At 39.0% G+C, this 22,792-nt stretch overlaps 1 protein-coding gene and 1 long non-coding RNA gene across 2 annotated transcripts in view; one reads left to right on the top strand and one right to left on the bottom strand.

The window, feature by feature from the left end:
• Nucleotides 1–4,484: 4,484 nt before the first annotated feature.
• LOC134671793 (uncharacterized) lies at nucleotides 4,485–9,357 on the top strand. The gene is made up of 3 exons (XR_010099271.1): nucleotides 4,485–4,566; nucleotides 8,341–8,489; nucleotides 9,258–9,357. It is a non-coding gene; the product is annotated as an uncharacterized LOC134671793 (long non-coding RNA).
• The window catches only part of LOC134671780 (transient receptor potential cation channel trpm), a 410,982-nt gene continuing 397,511 nt past the window's right edge, over nucleotides 9,322–22,792 (bottom strand). The window contains exons 28-34 of the mRNA XM_063529610.1: nucleotides 19,308–19,450; nucleotides 18,711–18,879; nucleotides 17,828–18,001; nucleotides 17,258–17,446; nucleotides 15,846–15,964; nucleotides 15,007–15,176; nucleotides 9,322–14,414 (exon numbers count right to left, since the gene is read on the bottom strand). Of these exons, the coding sequence (XP_063385680.1) occupies nucleotides 15,010–15,176; nucleotides 15,846–15,964; nucleotides 17,258–17,446; nucleotides 17,828–18,001; nucleotides 18,711–18,879; nucleotides 19,308–19,450 (961 nt within the window). The 3' untranslated portion in view covers nucleotides 9,322–14,414; nucleotides 15,007–15,009. The remainder of the gene's footprint in view (nucleotides 14,415–15,006; nucleotides 15,177–15,845; nucleotides 15,965–17,257; nucleotides 17,447–17,827; nucleotides 18,002–18,710; nucleotides 18,880–19,307; nucleotides 19,451–22,792) is intronic.

Here is a 22,792-nt window from a genome sequence, read left to right as displayed (position 1 = left end):
ATATCCAGCCAGCGGAACTATACCTACATTTCGGATTTTTAGGTGCGCATTTTGATGGTTTGACCTGTTTCCTAGTAAACGTTCGCGCGGACTCATTTCTAGGTTCGAAATGAGTGCGCGTGCAAGTCAGGGGAATGATAAAATTGTTTTAAAATAATAAACAAGTACGATTATGACCGTGTCTGATTCTTAAATCCAATTTGTTTACTCCGAAATCAAGCAATGTTACTATCCGGTATCCGGCCGGATAGTATGTCACTATCCGGTATCCGGCCGGATAGTAAATTAATGGCCGGATTGGCCGGATACCGGATAGTAACCGGATATCCGGTGCATCTCTAATTATTAACACCTGTCAGGATACCACCCTATATGCACAACAACATTTTTTAAGTTTTAGCCATAATTCCAAAGGAAAATATAACGCTTAAATATAGTTTGGCAAGCCATTTATTTCAGTTAGTAGAAGAAGGCGGCAAATTTAAAAAAAGCGCAACGTAGGGTTGTCTTTACATTGAAAATTTAATTTGGATGGGTTTGCCAGATTATAAAATTACGATCTGCAGAGATAAAAAAGGTGTGCTATTTTTCTGTAACTTTGTAACCTTAGCGCCACTTTCACCAACCCAATAACTCGAGGTTAGCCGGTTAAACCTGGAGTTACCATGGTTACCAGAGTACAACTTTACACTGGGTTAACGGTTTAACCGGTTAACCCCGGATTAGTGGGATGGTGCAAGTGGCGCAGTCATGTAAGAGATAAAATAGCAGACGCTTTTCGACTATTTACTGGTAATGTGTGCCTTTGTGTGTGTATGTGTGTGTGCGTGCGTGCGTGCGTGCGTGCGTGTGTGCGTGTGTGTGAGTGTGTAATGGGACGAAGAGTTAGTTGATAAAACTACGCAGTAAATTCAAATGAAGTAATATTATTAATAGCCGCTCAATGTAACCCCAAATCAATTTAATAACCAATTTATCCGCGCTGATGTAGATATGTGTATTTTTTCTGTATGATTGACTCTCATTTTTTTCTGCTCTGTGCAAAACTTTGTTCACGGTGCACTTACTTTGAAGGCATTTATTTTGTTTACCGCCATTATGAAAACTTTATTTATATCAATGACCTTTGTTTTAATAATTTCAATGGTATCGGGTGCGTAATTTTACCTTACTAGTTTTCATTTATTTACCAATTAGTTAATTTATTTATAGAATAGTAATTTATTGCGCAAAGAAAATGTACAAATACCAAACTTAGTGCCAATTGTACGGTCAGTAAAACTATGAGCGTATTAGCAACCTTTCATACAAATGTGTTGCTGTCAAAGTTTCTGTCAAAAATAAATAAATGATATGGGGCCCAATACATTCCACGACTTTTCTCTTTCCGCACAGACACATTAGGGCTCGGAACCTGTTTTTTCAAAAAACCCGAATTATCAAAATACTTTTAATTACTTCATGCTCATATTATTGTCCCATTAAAAATGAAATATTAAACCAAAGAACGAAAAAGAACGTAAAAATACCGGCATTTTTTGTATGAAGAAAAAAACCGATTCCGAATGTTACTATACATACATATTTATATTTGTTAACTAGGTGACTGGCAAAGCGACCTCAAAGTAAAGGCAACGCAGGTCAAAGCAACATGCGAAAGAGTATACCAAAATTTATTGTCATTGAGGGAGATACTCAAATTTCAGGATCGCAGTAAAGCTAAACTGGATTTAAGTTGTTCGTAATTCGAGGTGAGATTACCTATTGACAGTATTGAAACGTCATTATGGATGCCATACCTCGCAATCGAGCTAGCAAAACCGTAGCAGTTGCACATTAAGGTTGACGCATATCATATATACGTATTTACTAAGTCAAATACAAAAACTATGTTTTAAATTAATTATTTAAGATCTGTTTGCGTGTGATTACGCTAAATAAGGTATTTACATCCTTGTGCTATACACACATCATTACGTTATAAGTAGGTAGAATTTATTTTGTATTTCAAATTAAGAGTAAACAAATTGAGATCAAATAAACAAAAATTTAAAGAAGTAATTTAATAATTTACTTTCCTGAAACACAAATTTAACTTTACCGGGCTAACTAGACCGGGCCAGGGGCCGGGCCGGAGCATCCGGCGCTTTGTTTTCTATGGAAAGCACCACGTGATTACCTATCAGCCGCTATGGAAAATGACATGTCGGTCGCCTCGGCTCGGGCACGGCCCGGTCTAGTGTGAATCATCCTTTAGGCGGATAGTGGAGGTCGGCTTTCCCATAAAAACGTAGCCCCGGTATGCCCTCTGAACTTACCTGAGATCCTTCCGTGAAGTATTTTTTATAAGGTCTGGTCACATGGTCATACCGTAAGCACCAAATCGCCTGTCATCGTTAAAGCGTTCGCTAAATTTTATTGTATGGGAAGTTTCATAGTTCACTGCTGAGTGACGTTGATCAGTCTGTCAAGTGTGGTTGGTGCAACTGGCCCTTAGTATGACATACGCGCTAGTCAGCATGACAATCGTCAAGGTCTTATCATAACTAGTTCAAAACCAACACAAGTTGTTAAATCAGAATCGTGATTCTGGACAACAGAGTCGGCCGGGTTCAGGAGTCCCCTGGATACGTAGCTAAGATGACAATCGTTTGTAAACGAAACTAGAGTCGCACAAAGAAAAGTCTGCAGTGGATTTGATAGCCGACGCAGTGTAAGTAATATTTATACGTCATAATTTCATAGAAGTTTGATGTTTAAAATGACACTTGCACTGCGTGGGCTATCAAAATCGCTGCAGACTTTTCACGGGCTGAATCTAAACGCTATTGTCTCTAGCTATCAGTCTTACATAATTAGTGCGATAGAGATAGATAACACTGACGTTATTTAGGTAGTTTTATTTTATCTTAGAGTTTCTAGGCCATCTTGGCCAGGCCCCACAAGATTGTTACTGCTTCAATAAATAACAAATTAAAAATATTTTAACTCACTACCTACTAACTACCTAATTATGGTTTCAGTAAAGCTATCTATGGATATTGGATTAGAAACATGCAATTTTATGTTGTTGGAACAGAATACAAGGATAACAACAAGCGGACGACAAATAAATTAATTTGCGCTTCTGTTTTGGGTGTTTTATTTGCATCTTTACAAAACTCATAAAACTTTAGGTACCCCATTATACTGGAGATTGCCACTTTACGTACTTACCTATTTGTACAAGTTAAAATTCCCACTTCCCGGTTTCTGATAGAGCTAAAATTTTGCACAATTTTCTTTCGGGTTATAATGCATTTATTATGCTACCATTGAGACGATGGAGACAGGAAGTGTGGCCATATACACTCTGTGATAAAATAGCGCAACCTAATTGTGCTAGTTTTTTAGGGTTCCATACCCAAAAGGTAAAACGGGACCCTATTACTAAGACTTCGCTGTCCGTCCGTCCGTCCGTCCGTCCGTCTGTCTGTCACCAGGCTGTATCTCACGAACCGTGATAGCTAGACAGTTGAAATTTTCACAGATGATGTATTTCTGTTGCCGCTATAACAACAAATACTAAAAACAGAATAAAATAAAGATTTAAATGGGGCTCCCATACAACAAACGTGATTTTTGACCAAAGTTAAGCAACGTCGGGCGTGGCCAGAGTACTTGGATGGGTGACCGTTTATTTTTTGCATTTTTTTTACGTTTTTTTTTTCATTATGGTACCGAACCCTTCGTGCGCGAGTCCGACTCGCACTTGCCCGATTTTTTTAAACTGTTTCGACGAGTTGGTTGCCTTTGGGAAGAAAATAGAGTCAGAAATAATAGCTTGTACCAAAAAGCCCTGTATATGTGCGATTGTCCCATTTCATATTAAACCAAGTCTGTGCCAAAGCACAGCCAACCCAGTAGCAGTGGCAGTGTGTGTAGCCAGTCTGATGATAAGCGGTCATATGGTCGCCTGGAAATTTTTGCAACAGTTTCCTTTACTGAAGAATTCCATACTGTAAGTCTTTCGAGAAAACCTGGATTATTCCTACTAGTTACCACCAAGTTGTTACCAGTGGTAACAAATGGGATTTTTCCCACATTTTCCCAGTGGTAATAACTGAGAAAAAAAATCTTAGTAATTATTATTGGTGGTAGCTAGTAGGAACTTTTATTCCCAGTTGTTTACAATAAAATATTTTAATGTAACGTATATAATATAGGTACTGACAAAAGTACTACCGCCAATGTGACCAAGTGTAATGACTGGGATGTTTTTTTTTCAGTTGTTACCACTGGTAACAATTTGGTGGTAAGAAGTGGGCATAACCCGAACCCTGGGCATCGGAGCATGCGAAATTTCTCCTAAACCGCGGTTAAATTAAAATTAATTAGGTACATAATTAAAAAACCGCTAAATGTAACCCGAGAACGATCTAATAATCGATTAGTTCGCATGTGTTTATTGCTGCATAATTTCAAGATATTTAACTTTTATTTTTAAATTCAAAGGCATTTGGTCACTCACGATCATGAGGATTTTATTTATATCAGTCATCATGTTATTAATTGCAATGACATCGGGTATGTATTATCCCACCAAAAACATTCTGTAAAAAACTAGCCAAGTCTCGATGGAGCTGCTTGTTTATCTCTAAAAAGTAATGAAATCTAGACAAAGTCGTGCCAAGTCTAAGGTTCCTTACTGCGATTTCTTTATTATTATAGTTAATGTTGTGTGACTTGGCCGTTGAAGGGTACACAAGGGTACAAAACCAGGTGCTCCATGACACCATTGCACCAATCTGCCATTGCACCAAAAAGAAGTGTTTGTTTCAGGCTCGCCCATACATAAGTATTATTGAAATACGCAGCTTTATCAAGCCTACAATTGACTGGTTATTGAATCAACGTTTTCCAAGTGGCAATTTTCCATCGTCAATGGGTAGCGGTTCTGGCGACAGATTGGTGCAATGGTGTCATGGAGCACCTGGTTTTGTACCCTTGTGTACCCTTCAACGGCCAAGTCACACAACATTAACTATAATCCCATCAAAAACATAAATGTAAAAAAGGAGAGCCAAGTTCAATACAAAAATTATGCTTGGCTGTGGGGTTCGCCGCAAAAAGAATGAAGATCTAAATGAGTGCCAAGTTCTATGCAAAATCCAAATCCATGTATTTATAGGAACAAAATAACATTATAAACAAGTATTAAACTCTATTTCTTTGCTTTATTGGATACCTATAACAATTGCTGTTATTAAAAAAAAATGCGAGATCTTAAAGCAGGTTAGATTTGACTTGGCCAGTTTTCATTACATCAGTCATTTTATAAAGTTATTCAACATATATATTTTGTAATTCTGATAAAAACTGGCCAAGCCAAATCTAACCTACTTTAAGATCTCACATTTTTTTTAAATAACAGCAATTGTTATAGGTATCCAATAAAGCAAAGAAATAGAGTTTAATACTTGTTTATAATGTTATTTTGTTCCTATAAATACATGGATTTGGATTTTGCATAGAACTTGGCACTCATTTAGATCTTCATTCTTTTTGCGGCGAACCCCACAGCCAAGCATAATTTTTGTATTGAACTTGGCTCTCCTTTTTTACATTTATGTTTTTGATGGGATATCAATACTTTTTGTAAAGAAAACTAGGCAGGTATTGAGATTTAATGTTTTTTCTTGTGTTTCCGCCGCATGTTTTTTACTTCTGTTCTTTGTATTAATTATGTGGTGCCGCGCGCCGCCAACGACACACCGTTGGCCGGTTGTTTAGCGCGTATTACAGGTTTTTTGTATGGGGACCCCCTATTTTTTAACTTTTTTTTATTTTTAGATGTTTTCCTACGCTTACACACAATTACCGAGCTGGATTCCAAATTTCATCCTTCTAGGTCATCTGGAAGTAGGTTAGGTTTAGGTACTATATGTCAGTCACAATAAAAAAGAAATTTGTATGGGGACCCCCCCTATTTATTAACTTTTTTTTGTTTTTAGATTTTTTCCTACGCTTACACACAATAACCGAGCTGGATTCCAAATTTCATCCTTCTAGGTCATCTGGAAGTAGGTTAGGTTTAGGTACTTATATGTCAGTCACAATAAAAAATGTTTTTTTTTGTATGGGGACCCCCCCTATTTTATAACTTTTTTTTATTTTTAGATTTTTTCCTACGCTTTCACACAATAACTGAGCTGGATTCCAAATTTCATCCTTCTAGGTCATCTAGAAGTAGGTTAGGTTTAGGTACTTATATGTCAGTCACAATAAAAAATGGTTTTTTTGTATGGGGACCCCCCTTATTTTATAACTTTTTTTTATTTTTAGATTTTTTCCTACGCTTTCACACAATAACTGAGCTGGATTCCAAATTTCATCCTTCTAGGTCATCTGGAAGTAGGTTAGGTTTAGGTACTATAGGTATGTCAGTCAGTCTTAAAATTTACGACTTTTTGACCTTCATATCTTTATAACCGTTTGAGCTAGCTTCATGAAATTTGGGCTTCTAGATGTCCTTATGGATATAATTAAACACACGTAGTTTTATGTGTTTATGTTAAAGATGTTTTGAGTTATAGAAGGGTCAAAAGTGGCACCAAGTGGTTCGTGTAATATTACACTTGGCGCTGGTTAGCCAGTTCCTTTGCTTGAACTTGGCTTGACACGCTGCCGCGTGTCTAGATAATAAAGAAATCGCAGTAAGGAACCTTAGACTTGGCACGACTTTGTCTAGATTTCATTACTTTTTAGAGATAAACAAGCAGCTCCATCGAGACTTGGCTAGTTTTTTACAGAATGTTTTTGGTGGGATTTCACTTCTTTTTGTAGAAACGTGGGCATATTGATTTATTTGATTAGATTTTCTTATTTAACACATTTTTTTTCTTTTTAGGAGTAGTTTTTTTATTATTACAAATCTTTCTTTTCTTTTTTTCCGGTTCTGATTCTTGTACAGTAGCAACAGTTTTTCGTATTGCCCATTCATTAAATCTAATAATTAAATAATAATCAGTAATCCGTCACTAATCATCATATAATGACTTGGCAATCGCACATAATGCTTTACTCGTACCGTACTCGTAAATTATGTGTAATGCTCAAACTGCAATTAGCGCTAGCGTTATGTTCAATTAGAATTATTTTTAATAGGTGACGATGATCCTTTTGTCATTATGCAGCCGTGCGATGGCCAAGTCATTATACGTATTACAAATTAAAGATATCTTATTGATACGGTTTTAACACCCCCTGGCACTGATGCCTGCACCTTTTTACATGTAATGTTTTTGATGGGATCTCATCTCTTTTTGTAGGCAGTCCTTCTTTTCGGGTACTCATACCCATACTATGTATACACATATCATAACTAAACATATCTTCTTTCATACTCACATCGTACATCGTAGTGTACCTTTACTTTACCTACTATTTGTAGGAACTGCAACAGTAACTTTGTAATATCATATATTTATATGGGATTACAAACTTACTTATGCAGTTCTTAGATCTTAAAAACGTGACTGATATTGCAATATTTTTAGGTTTTCCCTTTATGTGGCCATTAAACCCTAACTCTGTACCAAATTTCAGCTCTCTGAGTTTATGGGAAGTACTAGTTCTATTCTGATGATCATGAGTGAGTTTCATAAATGCGAAACTTTGCTTTCGCTTACCTTCGGAACTAAATGACCTACAAACTTGAAATTTTGGATTTTAAGTATGTGATTATAGCTTACTGGATGACCAAAATTTCTGCGTTCTGGTCTTATCCAGAGGTTCTCAAATAGGGTCCTGAAAATGCGGCGAAATGGTTCCAGTAAAGGATGGTACGGCAGTGTTTGCTTCGCGCTCGACTTGGCGGGGGCACTGCCGTGCCCCCCGATTTACACACTTTTATTTAGCTTCGGCGTAATCTAGTAATTGTACATATTTTTAATTGTTAATTATTCCCATACATACTTAGTAAACTTCTTTATTTTAAACTTTGTTTTTAAATGAATACAATGTAAAACTAACAATCAGTTATTTCGTATTTTTTATTAGAATCACTACAAATTATAAAACAAAGCCCCCGGCGCGTCTGTCTGTGTGTATGTATGTTCGCGAAAACTCAAAAACTACTAAACGGATTTTCATGCGGTTTTCACTTATAAATAGAATGATTCTTGGGGAAGGTTTAGGTGTATAATTTGTTAAGGTTTTGTGAAACCCGTGCGAAGCCGGGGCGAGTAGCTAATATTATAAATATTTTTCAGTAGGTACAGGTACCACGTCAATCGTAGGCGCGTTTACTATAACTTTGCAAGCCATAATGATTAAATAAAATGTTATCCCTTTATCAAGGTTATTGGAAAGAGGCTGTCAAACAAAAGGCTTACCTGGTGAGAGACACAGCCGTTAGAGTGCAGAAAGATTTGACAGCATTGAGGGGGATACTGCAATTCCAGGCGAGGATTAAATCGAAACTGGACTTAAATTGCTAGCACATGGAGGTGAAACTTATTGACCATCATTTAGTCATTTAGTTACTTCAGAGATGCTACGATGGTCGCCTTTTTACAAGCTTTTATTTACTTTCACTTGACCGTTGTCTGTCTGTCTGTCTGTATTCAAATCTTGCAAGTTAAATTTGATCCACTTCCCGGTTTCCGATTGAGCTGAAATTTTGCATGCATGACTGTATAAATCGGATGACAATGCAATATTATGGTGTCATTGAGCTGATCTGATCATGGAGACCGGAGGTGGCGGAGGTGGCCATAGGAACTCTGTGATAAAACAACTAAACCTAATTGTGTTTGGGATTTTTAGAATTGTCTCGATGAGTATTAGTTGCTTGTGGAAAAAAAAGTACAGTCAGCAATAAAAGCTTGTACCAAAAATGAAATTTTTGCCAAAAACTTATTATCACCTGTCACCATGCCTGTCACGTACTAACAAATAACGTAAGTGCGAAAGTGAATCACGGCATGACAGGTGATAAAAATACGACCATGATTATCGCTGCAGATCTATTTTACTGGCTTGACAATTGACATCTGTCAATGACAATTATCTGTACATTTGTGGGTAGGTAAGTAACGATACTCACTGTACGGTTAATTGTCACTTTAAAAACAACTCCGAGTGTTTTAAAATAATATTGGTGATTAAATTATCTGTGTGGACAGATTGAAATCAATTTGTTTTCTGATGAAATTTGTAAAAGTCAATCTTTGGTCTGTGCCAAAAAATATTTTAGTATTTATTCATTGTTTCAGTAACGCCTACATCTAAGAAGATTGGCACAAACTTACAAAAATATCGTGGACACAATAAAACGCATTTTAATATCACAAATATATTTATTGTATTATTGTACATTATGTTTACATAACACAGACGAAGTACTACTATCACTCTGAGAATGATTAAACAAATCTAGATAAAACAAAAAGGATAAACCATTATACAAATTCATAATTTTGCTAAATATAAAAGGTAAGACAATATAAATTAAGTACCTTCATAGGTTTAGTCTTCAAGGGCTTGTTATTTTAGTACTTTTGAGTAGCATGTAAAATGTGATGTTCCACAGGAAAAGGTACCTTATGGCGGCTGGCGCTTACGTCGCATAGCGCCGCAATATTATTGGAGCGGCGTTAATAATAGCGTAAGCCCCAACCGCGTTAAGGTACCTGTATCCGTGGTACGTCGCAATCGCAAATGTTGAGAAGTTATTGCGCCAACAGGTGTCACCATATTTATTAAAACAAAATTGGCTTAGGCCGTCAGGAAAAAGCTCTATCTCTGTGTGCATGTCATAACCTCCTAAGGTCCAGCCCAAGATATCCAAAATTTGCCAGTGGATTTGAACGTATTGTGTAGGAAATAGAGTTGATTTTGATTTGTTTGAAAGTTGAACATATTACTAACTTAGTAATTACATTACAATACAAAACATGCAACTTTATGATTTAAATTTCATCGAACTTGCTACGTATAGGTATATAGTTTCGATCGTGAGCCTTATGTATGAGCAGACATCGTAAATTTTATAACTTTTTCGGTGTTGCGGAGTGGTGTTAACGGAATTGGTATAGACAATTTCAACTGAAATGGTAAATCAAGGTTAATATTAACATAATTAACGCTAAATAATCATTAGGGTTAGAATTGTTTACACCAATAAAAGTCTGCAGCGATTTTGATAGCCCTCGCAGTGCCAGTGTTATTTATACGTCGTAATTTCATAGAAGTTTGAGGTTTAAAATAATACTTGTCCTGGGTGGAGTGGGTGGGCTATCAAATCCGCTGCAGACTTTTATTGGTCTGACTCTAACACCACTCCGCTGCACCAAAAAAGCGATAAAAATTACTTTTTTAAATAAAATTTAATTTTAATTTATTTATATGTCTGCTTATGAGCATAAGAGCGCTAAAACGAACGACGGAACCCAGTGCCGTATTGAAGAGAGACGTATTGAAGTTTCAAGAGTTTCAATTTGCTCAAGCCGATTCGAATTGATAAATGCGGTAACACCTTTGAAACTGTAAATTATAAGTTATTTTAAGTCTACATGTTCGAATCTTATTAGCTCATAAAACTAGTTGATTGGAACATTTTACGTACACATAGTTAAATATTGCATTTGACTTATAACTACGTACTTTTCAGTTAAAACTAAACTCAAACCGTAACTGAAATTTTCTCAAAGTACTAAAATCACAAGCTAATTTTAAGGCTGTGCTTGAGATGCAGAAATAGACATAGTAGAAAAGACCAAGTACTACAATAAGGTAGACATATACCATTTTTTAAACAGATTAGGTATGCTGACAAATGTCATCTCCATACAATTTCCACCTTAAAACGCAAACTTGTATTGAGATTAACATCTCAGATGGAGATTAACATCTGTCCGCAACGTCGCACCACTTCACCTTACGTCGCTGGCGCGGTATATAGTCCGTTTTTTTTTAGCATTAGAAAGAACTTCGCAGAAGTAAGCTTGTGGTTCCAAATCCGGCACTTAGAGCCGTAATAATTTGAAGTAAATTACATGTATTGACCATGCTACATTAGATAATTCAATAATTAATAACAATTAAAGAGCCTGACAAAAACTGCACGCTTGCTTCTGTGGAGTTCTTTCTAATGCTAAAAAAAACGAACTATAGTCGCAGACGGTCTAGAACGCAAAATGACTAGTGTAATATTTTGCCTATATCGCTTTTAGTTTACATCGCGACAGGTCTAGAACGTAAAATGACCAATTTTTTAAATCACACAGGTAGGTTAGGTTCGTTAGTTATCTTCAAATGACCGAAGGCCAAACCGCACAAAATAGGAGCCCCGCGGTCGCTAACGTAAAGATAAAACGACGGAAAATGATGTAGACATTTTGCGTTCTGGACCGTTCGCAATGTAGACTTAGAACGATATAGGCAAAATGTTACAGTAGTCATTTTGCGTTCTAGACCGTCCGCGAATAACCCGCTTGCGCGTCCTGTCGCCTAGTGTATCCCTGGTAAATAGTAAAATTCCAAACAGTATTAATTTACTTTTTGCGTTTACAATTCAATAGACTATTTATTACAGAGGTTTGATTCATCTTTTACTACTATACTTTAACAATACTATATGATAATTGGTGTACGAAAAACTTGTGCCTCAAATACAAGCATCAGACGGTACTTGTCAGGCTGTCAGCCCTAACATGCAATACATATCGGTACAAAATAACAACATTAAAATGTAAATATTTACAACTTCATCATACATTATATATGATATTTTTCATTCAATGATACTTTATTCTCTCGTGCTCATATAAATAATGTATTTCGTCAAAAAAGTAAATTTATTTTATGAGATATGTAGGTATTATAAATAATTTAATTTGTAAATATTTTGATACGTACAAATTATTATTGTATACAATTCATTTTTTACTACGTAACAAAAATATGACAGGGCAATTCCTTTTGAATATGATTTTATATCTCGTCATTATAATACTTATTATATATTTTTTCTTCTCAAATAATGTAGGAATGACGTGGGACAATTAGAGGGAACTATTAAGTACTTAAATGTTTAATCTATTCAATGGTTTATTAATCTTTAGATTTTTAAAGTACATTCGGCCAGTGATTTTAATTAAGATTTTTATTCTTTTATTTTGCTAATCATACATTAAATACGGAGGTCGTTAATTAATGATAACTCAATAATTACAGAATTGACTTAAGATATTAAATAGTGTATATAGAATTTAATTTCAGTAAAAAGTACCATCTAACCAAGTATATCCGATGATTAATTGGTGAAATAATTCATTATAATATAGTCATAATTTTTCATTAGAGGTAGAGCCGAATTTACTCAATTAAAATAGACAATTAATAACCCGATTTTCATGAACATTATTTATTGCTTCTGTTCATAATTCATAATATATTTTGTTCAACTAGACAAAATGTTAACATGACGATATGCGTTCATTATTATCTATAAAACAAACAATTTATTGCATTTGATTTCTTAATTATTACTAAGATAAAAATATAAACAGTAATGCTTTTAAATAACCTATAAGGTAATATTAACACTATTAGCATTCCGTTGGTATTCAATCTATTTTATATACAAAGATGAAATATTCAATTGTACTGCAAATATAATAAAACGGTAAAATTTGCACAAAATATTTGGTATAATTGAACACATTGTGATGACCTTTTTATTGGGGATTGAAACTTAGTGCTATTTCATTTATTATTTTATTATAATTAAAAAACGGCTTAATCATTTAAATTGGTCAACAATTTAAAACGTCAGTGATTTTAAATTAAAACTATACGAAAATCATTTATAAGTGTCAAACTAAATAGGTAAAAAAAAAATTAAAATAATAACACCATCAGTGTTTCGTCATAGGATACAAGTTATCGTCGGGTGACAAGCAAAAGTCACTAAGTACTATCAAAAAATTAAACTAACAATGCACTTTATTACACTTGTAACACGGTTTATTGTCCAATAATTTCAATGGTGTTAGTTAGTGACTCTTGCTTGTCACCCGACGTTATAATTGTTATACTATTGATTTACAATATCATAATGCGTCTTGTTGCGTCACTTATATAACTTTTTAACGCGAAGTACTGAATACATCCAGGATATACATAAAAAAGTCTCGATTTATTTAAGTCAATTAAATAGTGCTCGATAGAAAAAGGGGTCATCACATTTAAATAACTATGTACCTATGTGAAAATGTACTAGTCAAATCAAAACTTTTATAGAAAAGAAAGGAAGGTTCCCAATTTTATTCAGTTTGACACTTATCAACATATCGGCCATAGCTCGTGCAGATATTTAAATAAGCTATTCATATCGGCAGGATCAATTTCAGCGTTGGCGCAGTCAAAAATTAAATTGCAATTATTATATTCCATTGCCCCGGACTAACCTATCCTAGGCTACTCTCAGTTCCATATTCGTTAGGTAACATGTACGAATGTATTGTCGATAATCTTTCACTCAGTTCTTACTACGTCGCCTGTACACTATATTAATATTTAAGTAACTATTAATAAAGTAAGGATATAATTCCTTGCTACGCAAGGCTGCAAAGTTGTTTGGCGTGCTTACATTGAAACAGTGGCGTATCGTGAATCAATCAAGGCGCGGGCAAAATCGCATGTGTAAAGGCCTTTTTTCAATGAATTCAATGTAATAAAATGGTTCCCTCCCCTTCAAGTGCGAGGCGTAGGGCGAGTTCGCCAACGCCTAGCTATGCAACGCCACTGCTTTGAAATACCTATAGAGACGCGAAACAATTTGGTTGCCGAGTGTAACGCACTTCATTTTCACCTCAACACCGCAGGAAAAAATTGAAATGTAATTATATTAAATTTATTTAAGTTACTATAATTTATTTTTCAAAACCTGCGTACAAAATTCGACGCTAGTTTAAAGGCGTTAGTAAACCGTTGCGTGCAGATTTTGAAAGACGAACAAAACTTTTCCGAGCTATTGAAGTGAATAGACACTGGTTCATGTATCAAATCAGGAGCTTAGCAAATGTACAGCGATCTAAAAGTTTTAAACGTGCTAACAATTAGTGGAGTTTACAAAGGATATGGCTTGATTTAGAATAGTGTTATGTTCAGTCTAATACTAGATCACACGGGACAGACAGTCAAGAGTAAGTACATCGAATGGCTCAACGCCGAAAAAGGGGTTCCGACAAGGCCCTAAATGGAAAACCTCTCAAAAATTTAATTTTAATACTAACAGTAATTTTTGGTGTTCTATGATTATGATTAGATTAATACTTTTGCGCAGTTTTCTTCAATATTTTTTATAAGTTGGTTTCCGGGTCTCTTTTGATGATTGGTGCATTGTTGTGTTCATTTCGGATGGCGATCTGAAGAAACAAAAACAAGATTATACATCAATATAAGTAAACCGGATGAACGAGATGGATGGGTAGCTGCGCGCAACTACGCCCCCTACAGGTGTTCACGAAAGACCAGCGTCAGGTACTACTCCAGTAGGACCCGGCATTATGCTGAGTGTTCACCTTTTTCAGTGTAGTTACAGTGTGCAAGTATTTTTTTTCTTTTTGTGTATGTATTGTATAACTGTGTACTTATACTGAAATACATGGTATTCTATTCTATTCTGATAGGAAATACTTTAGTTTATGTTTAGACATGTCTGACGCAACTATGGCGAGTCCATCATAGACAACACATATAGGCACCGGGGCGTGCAGCGTATAGCGTCGAGTTTCCAAGGGATTTGAGAAGCGTGCAGGCCACATAAGTTTGCATTTGTCTAATATGGACGTCGCTGGACGCCCCGCTAAATCAACGACACAGTTTGTGAAATAAAATAATCATGCATATATTTTGTATATGCATTTCGTTGACAATCATAAGAATGACATTGAATTTTAAATGTTATAAAACCAAAGAGCTAAAAGGAGGCCAGATCACCACAGTTTGCACACTTACCATCTAGCACATGGTCTCCGGCCGCGCGGGCCCCGGCGGCTGCGGCTGCGGCTGCTCGGCGGATCGCTGGCGTGGCAGCTGCGATGAGTCCAGCACGATGGACGGCCGCGGCGGCAGGTTTTCGCTCACCATGTGCGAAAGAGACATGTCGCTGGACGCGTTGGTGTCACCTGGTGATAAGCAAAAAAGTCTTAGACCAATTAACTCTTCTTTTACTTAGTGTTATCCCGGACTTTGCCAGTGCCCCTCCCTCGCAAAAATTAGCAGACTGTTTTGTACAGTCAGCAGCAGAAGTAGCTAAGCGGGCGAGGTGTTCAAAATTATCTTGACGCGACTTTCTTGTTAAGAGAATAAGATCGTGTCAAGGTAATTTTGAACACCTCGCCCGCTTAGCAACTTTGATTTCACAGGGCGTTTCCAGTTACTAAATTCTCTAAGGGCCGCGCCAAAGATGGATATAACGAAAAAAATGGTTTAATGGACCGCTGGGGTCTCAATAAATTGAAAGGGCCTTCACAAGCTCGCGCCACGCCCTCCTATCTTCAGCGACCGCTCTGGCCTCGCTCCAGCTCAACCCGACCGCTCGTAGTTCATTTGTAACGGACCTGGCCCCCGCTGCCAAGAGTGTACAGGGCGCCCGAGGCCACGGCTTCCGTCCGGCGGTTTCCAACCGAAAGCGATGGTTGCGTTATTTGTTTCCCCTCTTCGAATAGTATGTCCTATCCATCTCCATTTCCGTGTCGCGATTTCTTGGCCAATGGGTGTTTGCCGGCATAATATACGCCATAGGTCTTCGTTGCGAATAGTTTTTGGCCAGAGCTATAGTTGAACATTTTTACCTGAAGGTTGCCTCGGCACGGGCAGCAGCACCTCTCCGCAAGCATCGTCTCCGAGCAGCGGCTGCAGCGGACTCGGCAGCTCCCTGCTGTCGATGGCTGACGATCTCCTCAGAGAATGTCTACACATTGATACAAATGTTAACTGTGTACAAAATTTATAGGTACAGTCGCCATCACATATATCGGAGCAGCCAAGGTGTTCACAAATATCTGAACACGCCTCTATTGTCAAGGCATTATATAGAGTGCGCGTTCAGATATTGTGAACACCTTGGCCGCTCCGATATATCTGACGGCGACTGTACAAGTCACAGACAAAACATCCTCCAGACTGAGCATAGTCGCGCTACCTCCTCTGCCACGCATACGGTAATTTTACTCCATGGCCTAGTCGAAAGTGTCTTTGTGTGACGTCCGTGTCTTCGAACGGACCAATCACGGCACGGGACTTCGCTCACCTCGTCCCCCGCATTTATGGCATTATCGGTTGCATGACATAATTGCTCTAAACTCGGTCTAGAGGATTTCTAGGCTATGGTACAAGTTAGTCAATTGTTTTTAAAACCTGTGGCGGTAACATGGTCGCATTTTCATGCCAGTATTCACACGCATCTAGCATGATACTAATCTATGCTAGCATGCTTCTTGCCAGTATGTTTCTAAGATGTCAAATTGTAGAGCGACTAGAGTTAGGCCAAGAAAAGTTTGCAGCGATTATGATAGCCCACGTAGTGCCAGTGTTATTTTAAACGTCAAACTTCTATGAAATTATGACGTATAAATAACACTTGCATCGCGTGGGCTATCAAAATCGCTGCAGACTTTTCTTGGTCTAACTATTCATTCTCGATTCACCGGGGCCGCAATTTGAATCGTGAAAAAAAGTTGATGTGGCAACCAAATTGTCACCACGTCTTATACTAGAGTACATCTAAGTTAACTCTTCACATTTAATTTTTTTTTCTGATTTATGAGATGCAATTGAGTCTTTTGCTTTAATCATGCACTGCTATCTATCGCTGTTGTATGTGTTTTTCTACATGATATGCAGTAGCGCATGAAATAACTATCGAATATCTTTATCTATTGGAATCATGTGTTGAGAAGGCTATTGAAACAGCAATTGTTCTTTCTCTTATTGTGTAATAAGGCCGAAGTATCTACGCTGATCCTCCTACCTATCTTTTTTAACGACGAATGAAGTCAATAGATAATCAATAAGTACAATCATTATGAGAGGTTCCGAAAAAGTTAGAAAAGTTGTGACGAATATGTAAGAATTTTTCCAACTTTTTCTTTCACTTTCACACTTTCCCCAACTTAAACATCTGAGGCGTAGATGCCACTATTCTTTGCTACGTTCACGCTGGAATTTCGTACAATAGCCTTCTCTTATACCTCGACCAACATACCTCTGATGCGGCAACCGGCGGTCATTGACCGTCAGCAGCGTGGTCGACTGCGGCGGCGCTCCGTGCTGCTCCTCCCCGCTCGTGTTCACGCACACGCTGATGCTGATCCCACCTTCTCCCTCCCCCTCGCCGTCCCCCTCCCCCTCCGCCTCCTCCTCGTATCTGTGCAGCACAGACTCGATTTCTAGGCTACGGTAGTTAGAGTTTCGGTTGTAGTTTCACTTCGCTATCATGATTGGACGAGTCACAATGATGGTGCGAAGCCGCGATGCTTAAAAAGCAATCAGCTTTTGCCAGAATCTTGGTCTGCTTGGTTTCTGATAGTTCATGGCATCACGGATTTGATATATCTTATTATGACAATTCAAAAACACAATCGGATAGATACTCTTCTGCTTTTTTTTTGGTCTCGGTTAAAAATGACTTAATGACCATGCCACAAACTGCCATAAAAACGGTTCTAAAGATCGTTTCTTCACCTAGAAGCTTAGAAGTGAAAACTAATCAAGCACATAAAACTTCACAAATGTAAGGAAAGCCAATGAACACGTATACCGTCACCAGACTCACCGTCGCTGAATGAGGTTCTCCATAATGATGTAGTCATCTTCCTCGGCGCCGCGCAGATGTTCCTTCTCCATGTAAAGAGCGAACTCCGGGTTGGACATTTCGCTGGCGTGGCGTCGGCGGATGGAGGGCGAGGCGGCTCTCGCGGGCGATAGCAGACGGGATGTGATGGGGGTTCTAGCGAGACAAAGACAAGGGTTATTATGTATACTAATCGGTATTGATGGATTTTACGTTAGTATTCCATAGTGAAAACGTACATCTTCTTATATTATGTAGTACCTATTAATCATATTTAAATACCTGATTATAAATCAGCAGGCAGCAGGCCTAGCTTTATGATAACGATACATTGATCCATAATTGTAGCACTAGCACACTATAGTTTTTTTTAATCTCATCTATTCCAGAAGTAAATCTAACAGGAAGCCACCAATAATTGCGTGTAGCATATTATTACAACAAAGTAGACTTTCCCTCGTCATATTTATGTGGCAAGGCGACCAGCCCATAGGTACAGCACAGCGAATTGAGCTCGACTTGGATAAATAGACCTTACCTCAGTGTATGCGGCGGGGAGAACAGTCCATACACTGTCTCCAGCTCGCCTGTGATGCTGGTGTACTCGTGTTTGGCTAGCAGCGAAGGCCACAGCGCGCCGCGCTGACCTGAACTCGGCCTGGATAAGAAGACCTTACCTCGACACGCCGCTGACTCGTGCTCGGCTTGGGTAAGTAGACCTTACCTCGGCGCACCGCTGACCCGTGCTTGGCCTGGGTAAGTAGACCTTACCTCGGCACGCCGTTGACCCGTGCTCGGCCTGGATAAGAAGACCTTACTTCGGCACGCCGCTGACCCATGTTCGGCCTGGGTAAGTAGACCCTACCTCGGCGTATGCGGCGGGGAGAACAGTCCATACACGGTCTCCAGCTCATCGGTGATGCTGGTATACTCGTGCATGGCGAGAAGGAGAGATCTCGGCGCGCCGCCGACCCGAGCCCGGCCTGAACCCATGCCGGTGGCGCCGCCGGTCGCTTCCCAGCCGGACTGCTGGCCTGTAGACATACGGAGTACAATTAACTCGATTTTGGATTAGATTCGGATTTAAAACTCATTCAGTCAAACAATCGTTTGATTTTTCACATATTCGTGTAATTTTTGCATGTTTATTATTATCCAAGAGGGAGATTCAATGGGAATTTTACTTGCGCGTTATCCCAACAGGTTCTAGTTCAACTTCCTTATCAATGGCCACTACATCCCTGACGGGTGATTGTTGCAACGCTGTCTCAAGAGCAGTTGAGACGGCTAATGCATTTCCGCTTATGGCTATACAAACCAAGCACGGCACTTCTTGCCGCATAAGTCACATGTGTGAATTTGTTGAGCTTCTGGACTGGGTTATCGGCCCGATGACGAACGAGTAACGAAAGCAACTGTTGGTTATCCCTGAAGTTTTTATAATATTTGTAGCTTGACTTGCCAGTGACAGAGTTATGAAGGGAGCCAGCGTCAACCCCCGAGTTGTCAGGCTCTGAATGTGTCTGGCTGTGCTGCCGCCTCGGAGCCAGATGCTGCGTTGAGTAGTGCCCTCCCATGCCACAGTCGTTGCCACCTTCTGAACGCCTGGTGACCACATCAGCAGTTCAAATAAACGAGTCAAAACGGATTTCTTAATCTAAATGTAGTATGTGCATGTAAAAGATTAGTGTTTCGGAAAGTGTGGGCAATTGAAGAAGTAATAGACAGATAAAATGAGTATTTATAGAAAAGTGTTTTTTTTTTATCTGAATAAATCTCATATGTGTACGAAAATTATTTATACGTATAAATTATTATACGTTTAATATTTGAAGTACTGTTTTTTGAAGATGTCGTACAGCTTACCTTTGAATTTTTTAAGGATAATTAGCTAGCAGCACGCAAAAATGCAAATACATATTGCAAACAACAATAAGAGGAAATCGTAGGCTGATAAACGTTTTTGTGCAAATGCATGGATCTGTTATGTTCAGAGATTATACACAAAATGTGTCGGCATACCAAAGGAACATAACAATCGTATTAAACCAAACCTTTCTTCTGAAATTATGCTATTATGTACGGCAACAAGAGCAAATTACGACAGATATGTACCTAAAAACATGACAAAATGTACAGACATCTCGCTAGAATGAGCGACAAAAAACTGTGCAGTTTGTTAGCAGTTAAGTGACTGTGTGTGTAAGCTCTGGTCAATTGTGAATTATTTATGTTTAAACAGTATATTGTACAAGGCACTACAACTAACTACATCGCTAGTTACAAGCTAAGCCAATCGCCAAATGAGTCTAGTTGACTTACTGTTTCCATAACCGTCTCCTAACAGATGCAAGTAACAAAAAAATAAAATTAAAAACAATCATGGTGATGGTCATTTTTGCAATCAAATCAATAAAGTTGTTGCCAATTTCATGAGTAAAAGAAAAGTAACGGTACAATTAACTCTGAAAGTAGATGAACGAAATAATGATACAGCCGATTCTCATGCTGCTGACAGATGCTACGATGTGACTAGTTTTATAGCAACAGTAGCCCAGTGAGTCCCTACAATCGAAGCATATTCAGATTTCCAAAATATTTTACAACGTGATATCAATCTCGGTCGGTCTCGATCGCTCTAATATAGTTATGGGACCGGACTGAAATGAATATCATGATAGTATCTTATTTAATAAATCTAACAGGCTTCATTGTCTATGTCGAAGTCAGTAATTTTAAATCTTACTTTTACTGCATTGGCTAAAATTTTGGTTAGAAAGATAATGCACTGTGATTTAAGATTTTTTTTTTTTTTTTTTTATTATGCATGGGTTTACTCATGGCCACAGACTAGCCGAGGCGTAGACGTGGCCTACGATGGAGCGAGCTCGCCCAGAAGGTGCCTGTTCACTCTTGATTTGAAGGTTGCCGGGTTATAAGAGCACGGAAATATAGACGCCGGCAAGGAATTCCATTCCTTGGCAGTGCGCATAAGGAAAGTAGAAGCAAAGCGCTTAGTGCGAATTGGCGGAATATCTACCAAGTAAGGATGGAAACCGGCCGTGCGTCTAAAAGTCCGATGGTAGAATGGGGACGGTGGAATGAGCTCGTGTAGCTCTTGGGCACACTCCCCGAAGTGCAACCTGTAGAATACCGACAGGCTGGCGACTTTCCGCCGATGGGCCAAAGTCTGAAGCTTAGCCGTTAGCTTCTTGTCGCCAATCATCCTCCTGGCTCTGCGCTCCACTGAGTCCAAAGCGGCGAGTTGGTATTTAGCTGAGCCATCCCACAGGTGGCTGCAATACTCCATACACGACCGGACTTGAGCTTTGTAAAGTGTTAGAAGCTGTCCAGGTGTGAAGTATCGCCTCACCTTATTTAGGACGCCCAGCTTTCTGGCCGCAGTTTGTGCTTTAGACTCAATGAAGCTGCCGAAGCCGAGGACTGAACTCAGCTCCATGCCGAGGAGTTCCAGGCTGTCGGTAATAGGTACAGATGCACCCCGGAAAGAAGGAGTCAGGTCGAATGGACTCCGTTTAGCGGAAAATAGACACGCCTGCGTTTTGGAGGCATTGAACGTGACCAGATTGTCATCACCCCACTGGGAAACGAGACTAAGGGTCAAGTTCATTCGCTCAACCATGGCCTCTCTCTGTGAACGTATATCCTCCCTGCTGTCCCTTGCACTAGCCAAATATCTCTCAACAACCGTACTGTCATCTGCATAACCTACAATGCTGGGTTGCAGCATGTCGTTAATGTGGAGCAGGAAAAGGGTTGCGGAGAGAACAGACCCCTGAGGAACACCGGCGTCAATGGCCATGAGGTCCGAAGAGCAGCCATCAATAACTACTCTGATCGACCGTTCACTCAAGAAATCAGATAGCCAGCTACAAAAATCAGCAGGGATGCCGTAAGCAGGAAGCTTGCTAAGGAGACTTGCGTGCCAAACCCTGTCAAAGGCCTTCGAGATGTCCAGTGAAACAGCAAGCGCTTCACCGTTCCTCTCGATGGCCTCGCCGCAGCAGTGCGTGACATACGCTAAAAGATCCCCAGTAGACCGACCTCGGCGAAAGCCATATTGACGGTCACTGAGCAGATCATTTGCTTCGAGGTATGCCAGCAGTTTGCCGTTAAGTACCCTTTCCATGACTTTACAGAGCATGGAGGTAATGGCGATTGGTCGGTAATTGCAGGGATCAGCACGACTACCCTTCTTGGGTACTGGCTGCACGTTTGCAAGCTTCCAGGATTTCGGCACCGTTCTTGTTTGGAAAGAGAGGCGGTACAGGCGTGTCAGTACAGGAGACAACTCAGGCGCACACTGCTTTAGTACACGTGCAGGTATACCGTTTGGTCCATTGGCCTTATTCACGTCAAGATTCAGCAGAGCTCGGCGTACCTCTTTTTGATGTATAGCAATTCTCTGCATAGAGGAACTGCAATGAGGTAGCGTAGGTGGAAGTTTTGAGCCTGCATCTAGACGTGAATTGCTCGCAAACAGAGAAGCAAACAAGTTAGCTTTCACTGTCGCGGAGTGGGCCAGTGTCCCATCAGGTTTCTGCAGAGGTGGCAATGTGGGTCTGCAGAAGTTGGATTCGACCGCTTTCGACAGGGACCAGAACCGCTTGCTACCAGGAGGGTAGGAGGCGAGTTTGGCCCCTATTCGACTGACTCTGATTCTGACTCTGATTGTTTGCTTTTCTAATTGTGAAAGTGACTATTAATTCCATATTTCCATTGCAAATTGCTAACATCAAATTACACTATAGTGAATAAATAAACAGAATGCTCTTGGTAAACCTAGAATTTAATTAGTACAGCACAATACACCACCACCAGTGGATAGACATTTCATCGTACGGAGGCGAGTGAATTATCCGAAGTTGGAATTTGGAGTTATAATATTAAGAACGTCGTGAAACGTACGGACTGTGATGAATATTG

This window comes from Cydia fagiglandana, chromosome 16, assembly GCF_963556715.1.
Source record: "Cydia fagiglandana chromosome 16, ilCydFagi1.1, whole genome shotgun sequence".
Lineage (NCBI taxonomy): Eukaryota > Metazoa > Arthropoda > Insecta > Lepidoptera > Tortricidae > Cydia > Cydia fagiglandana.
Note: the sequence above shows the minus strand (reverse complement) of the source record. Positions and strands in the feature narration are given on the sequence as shown.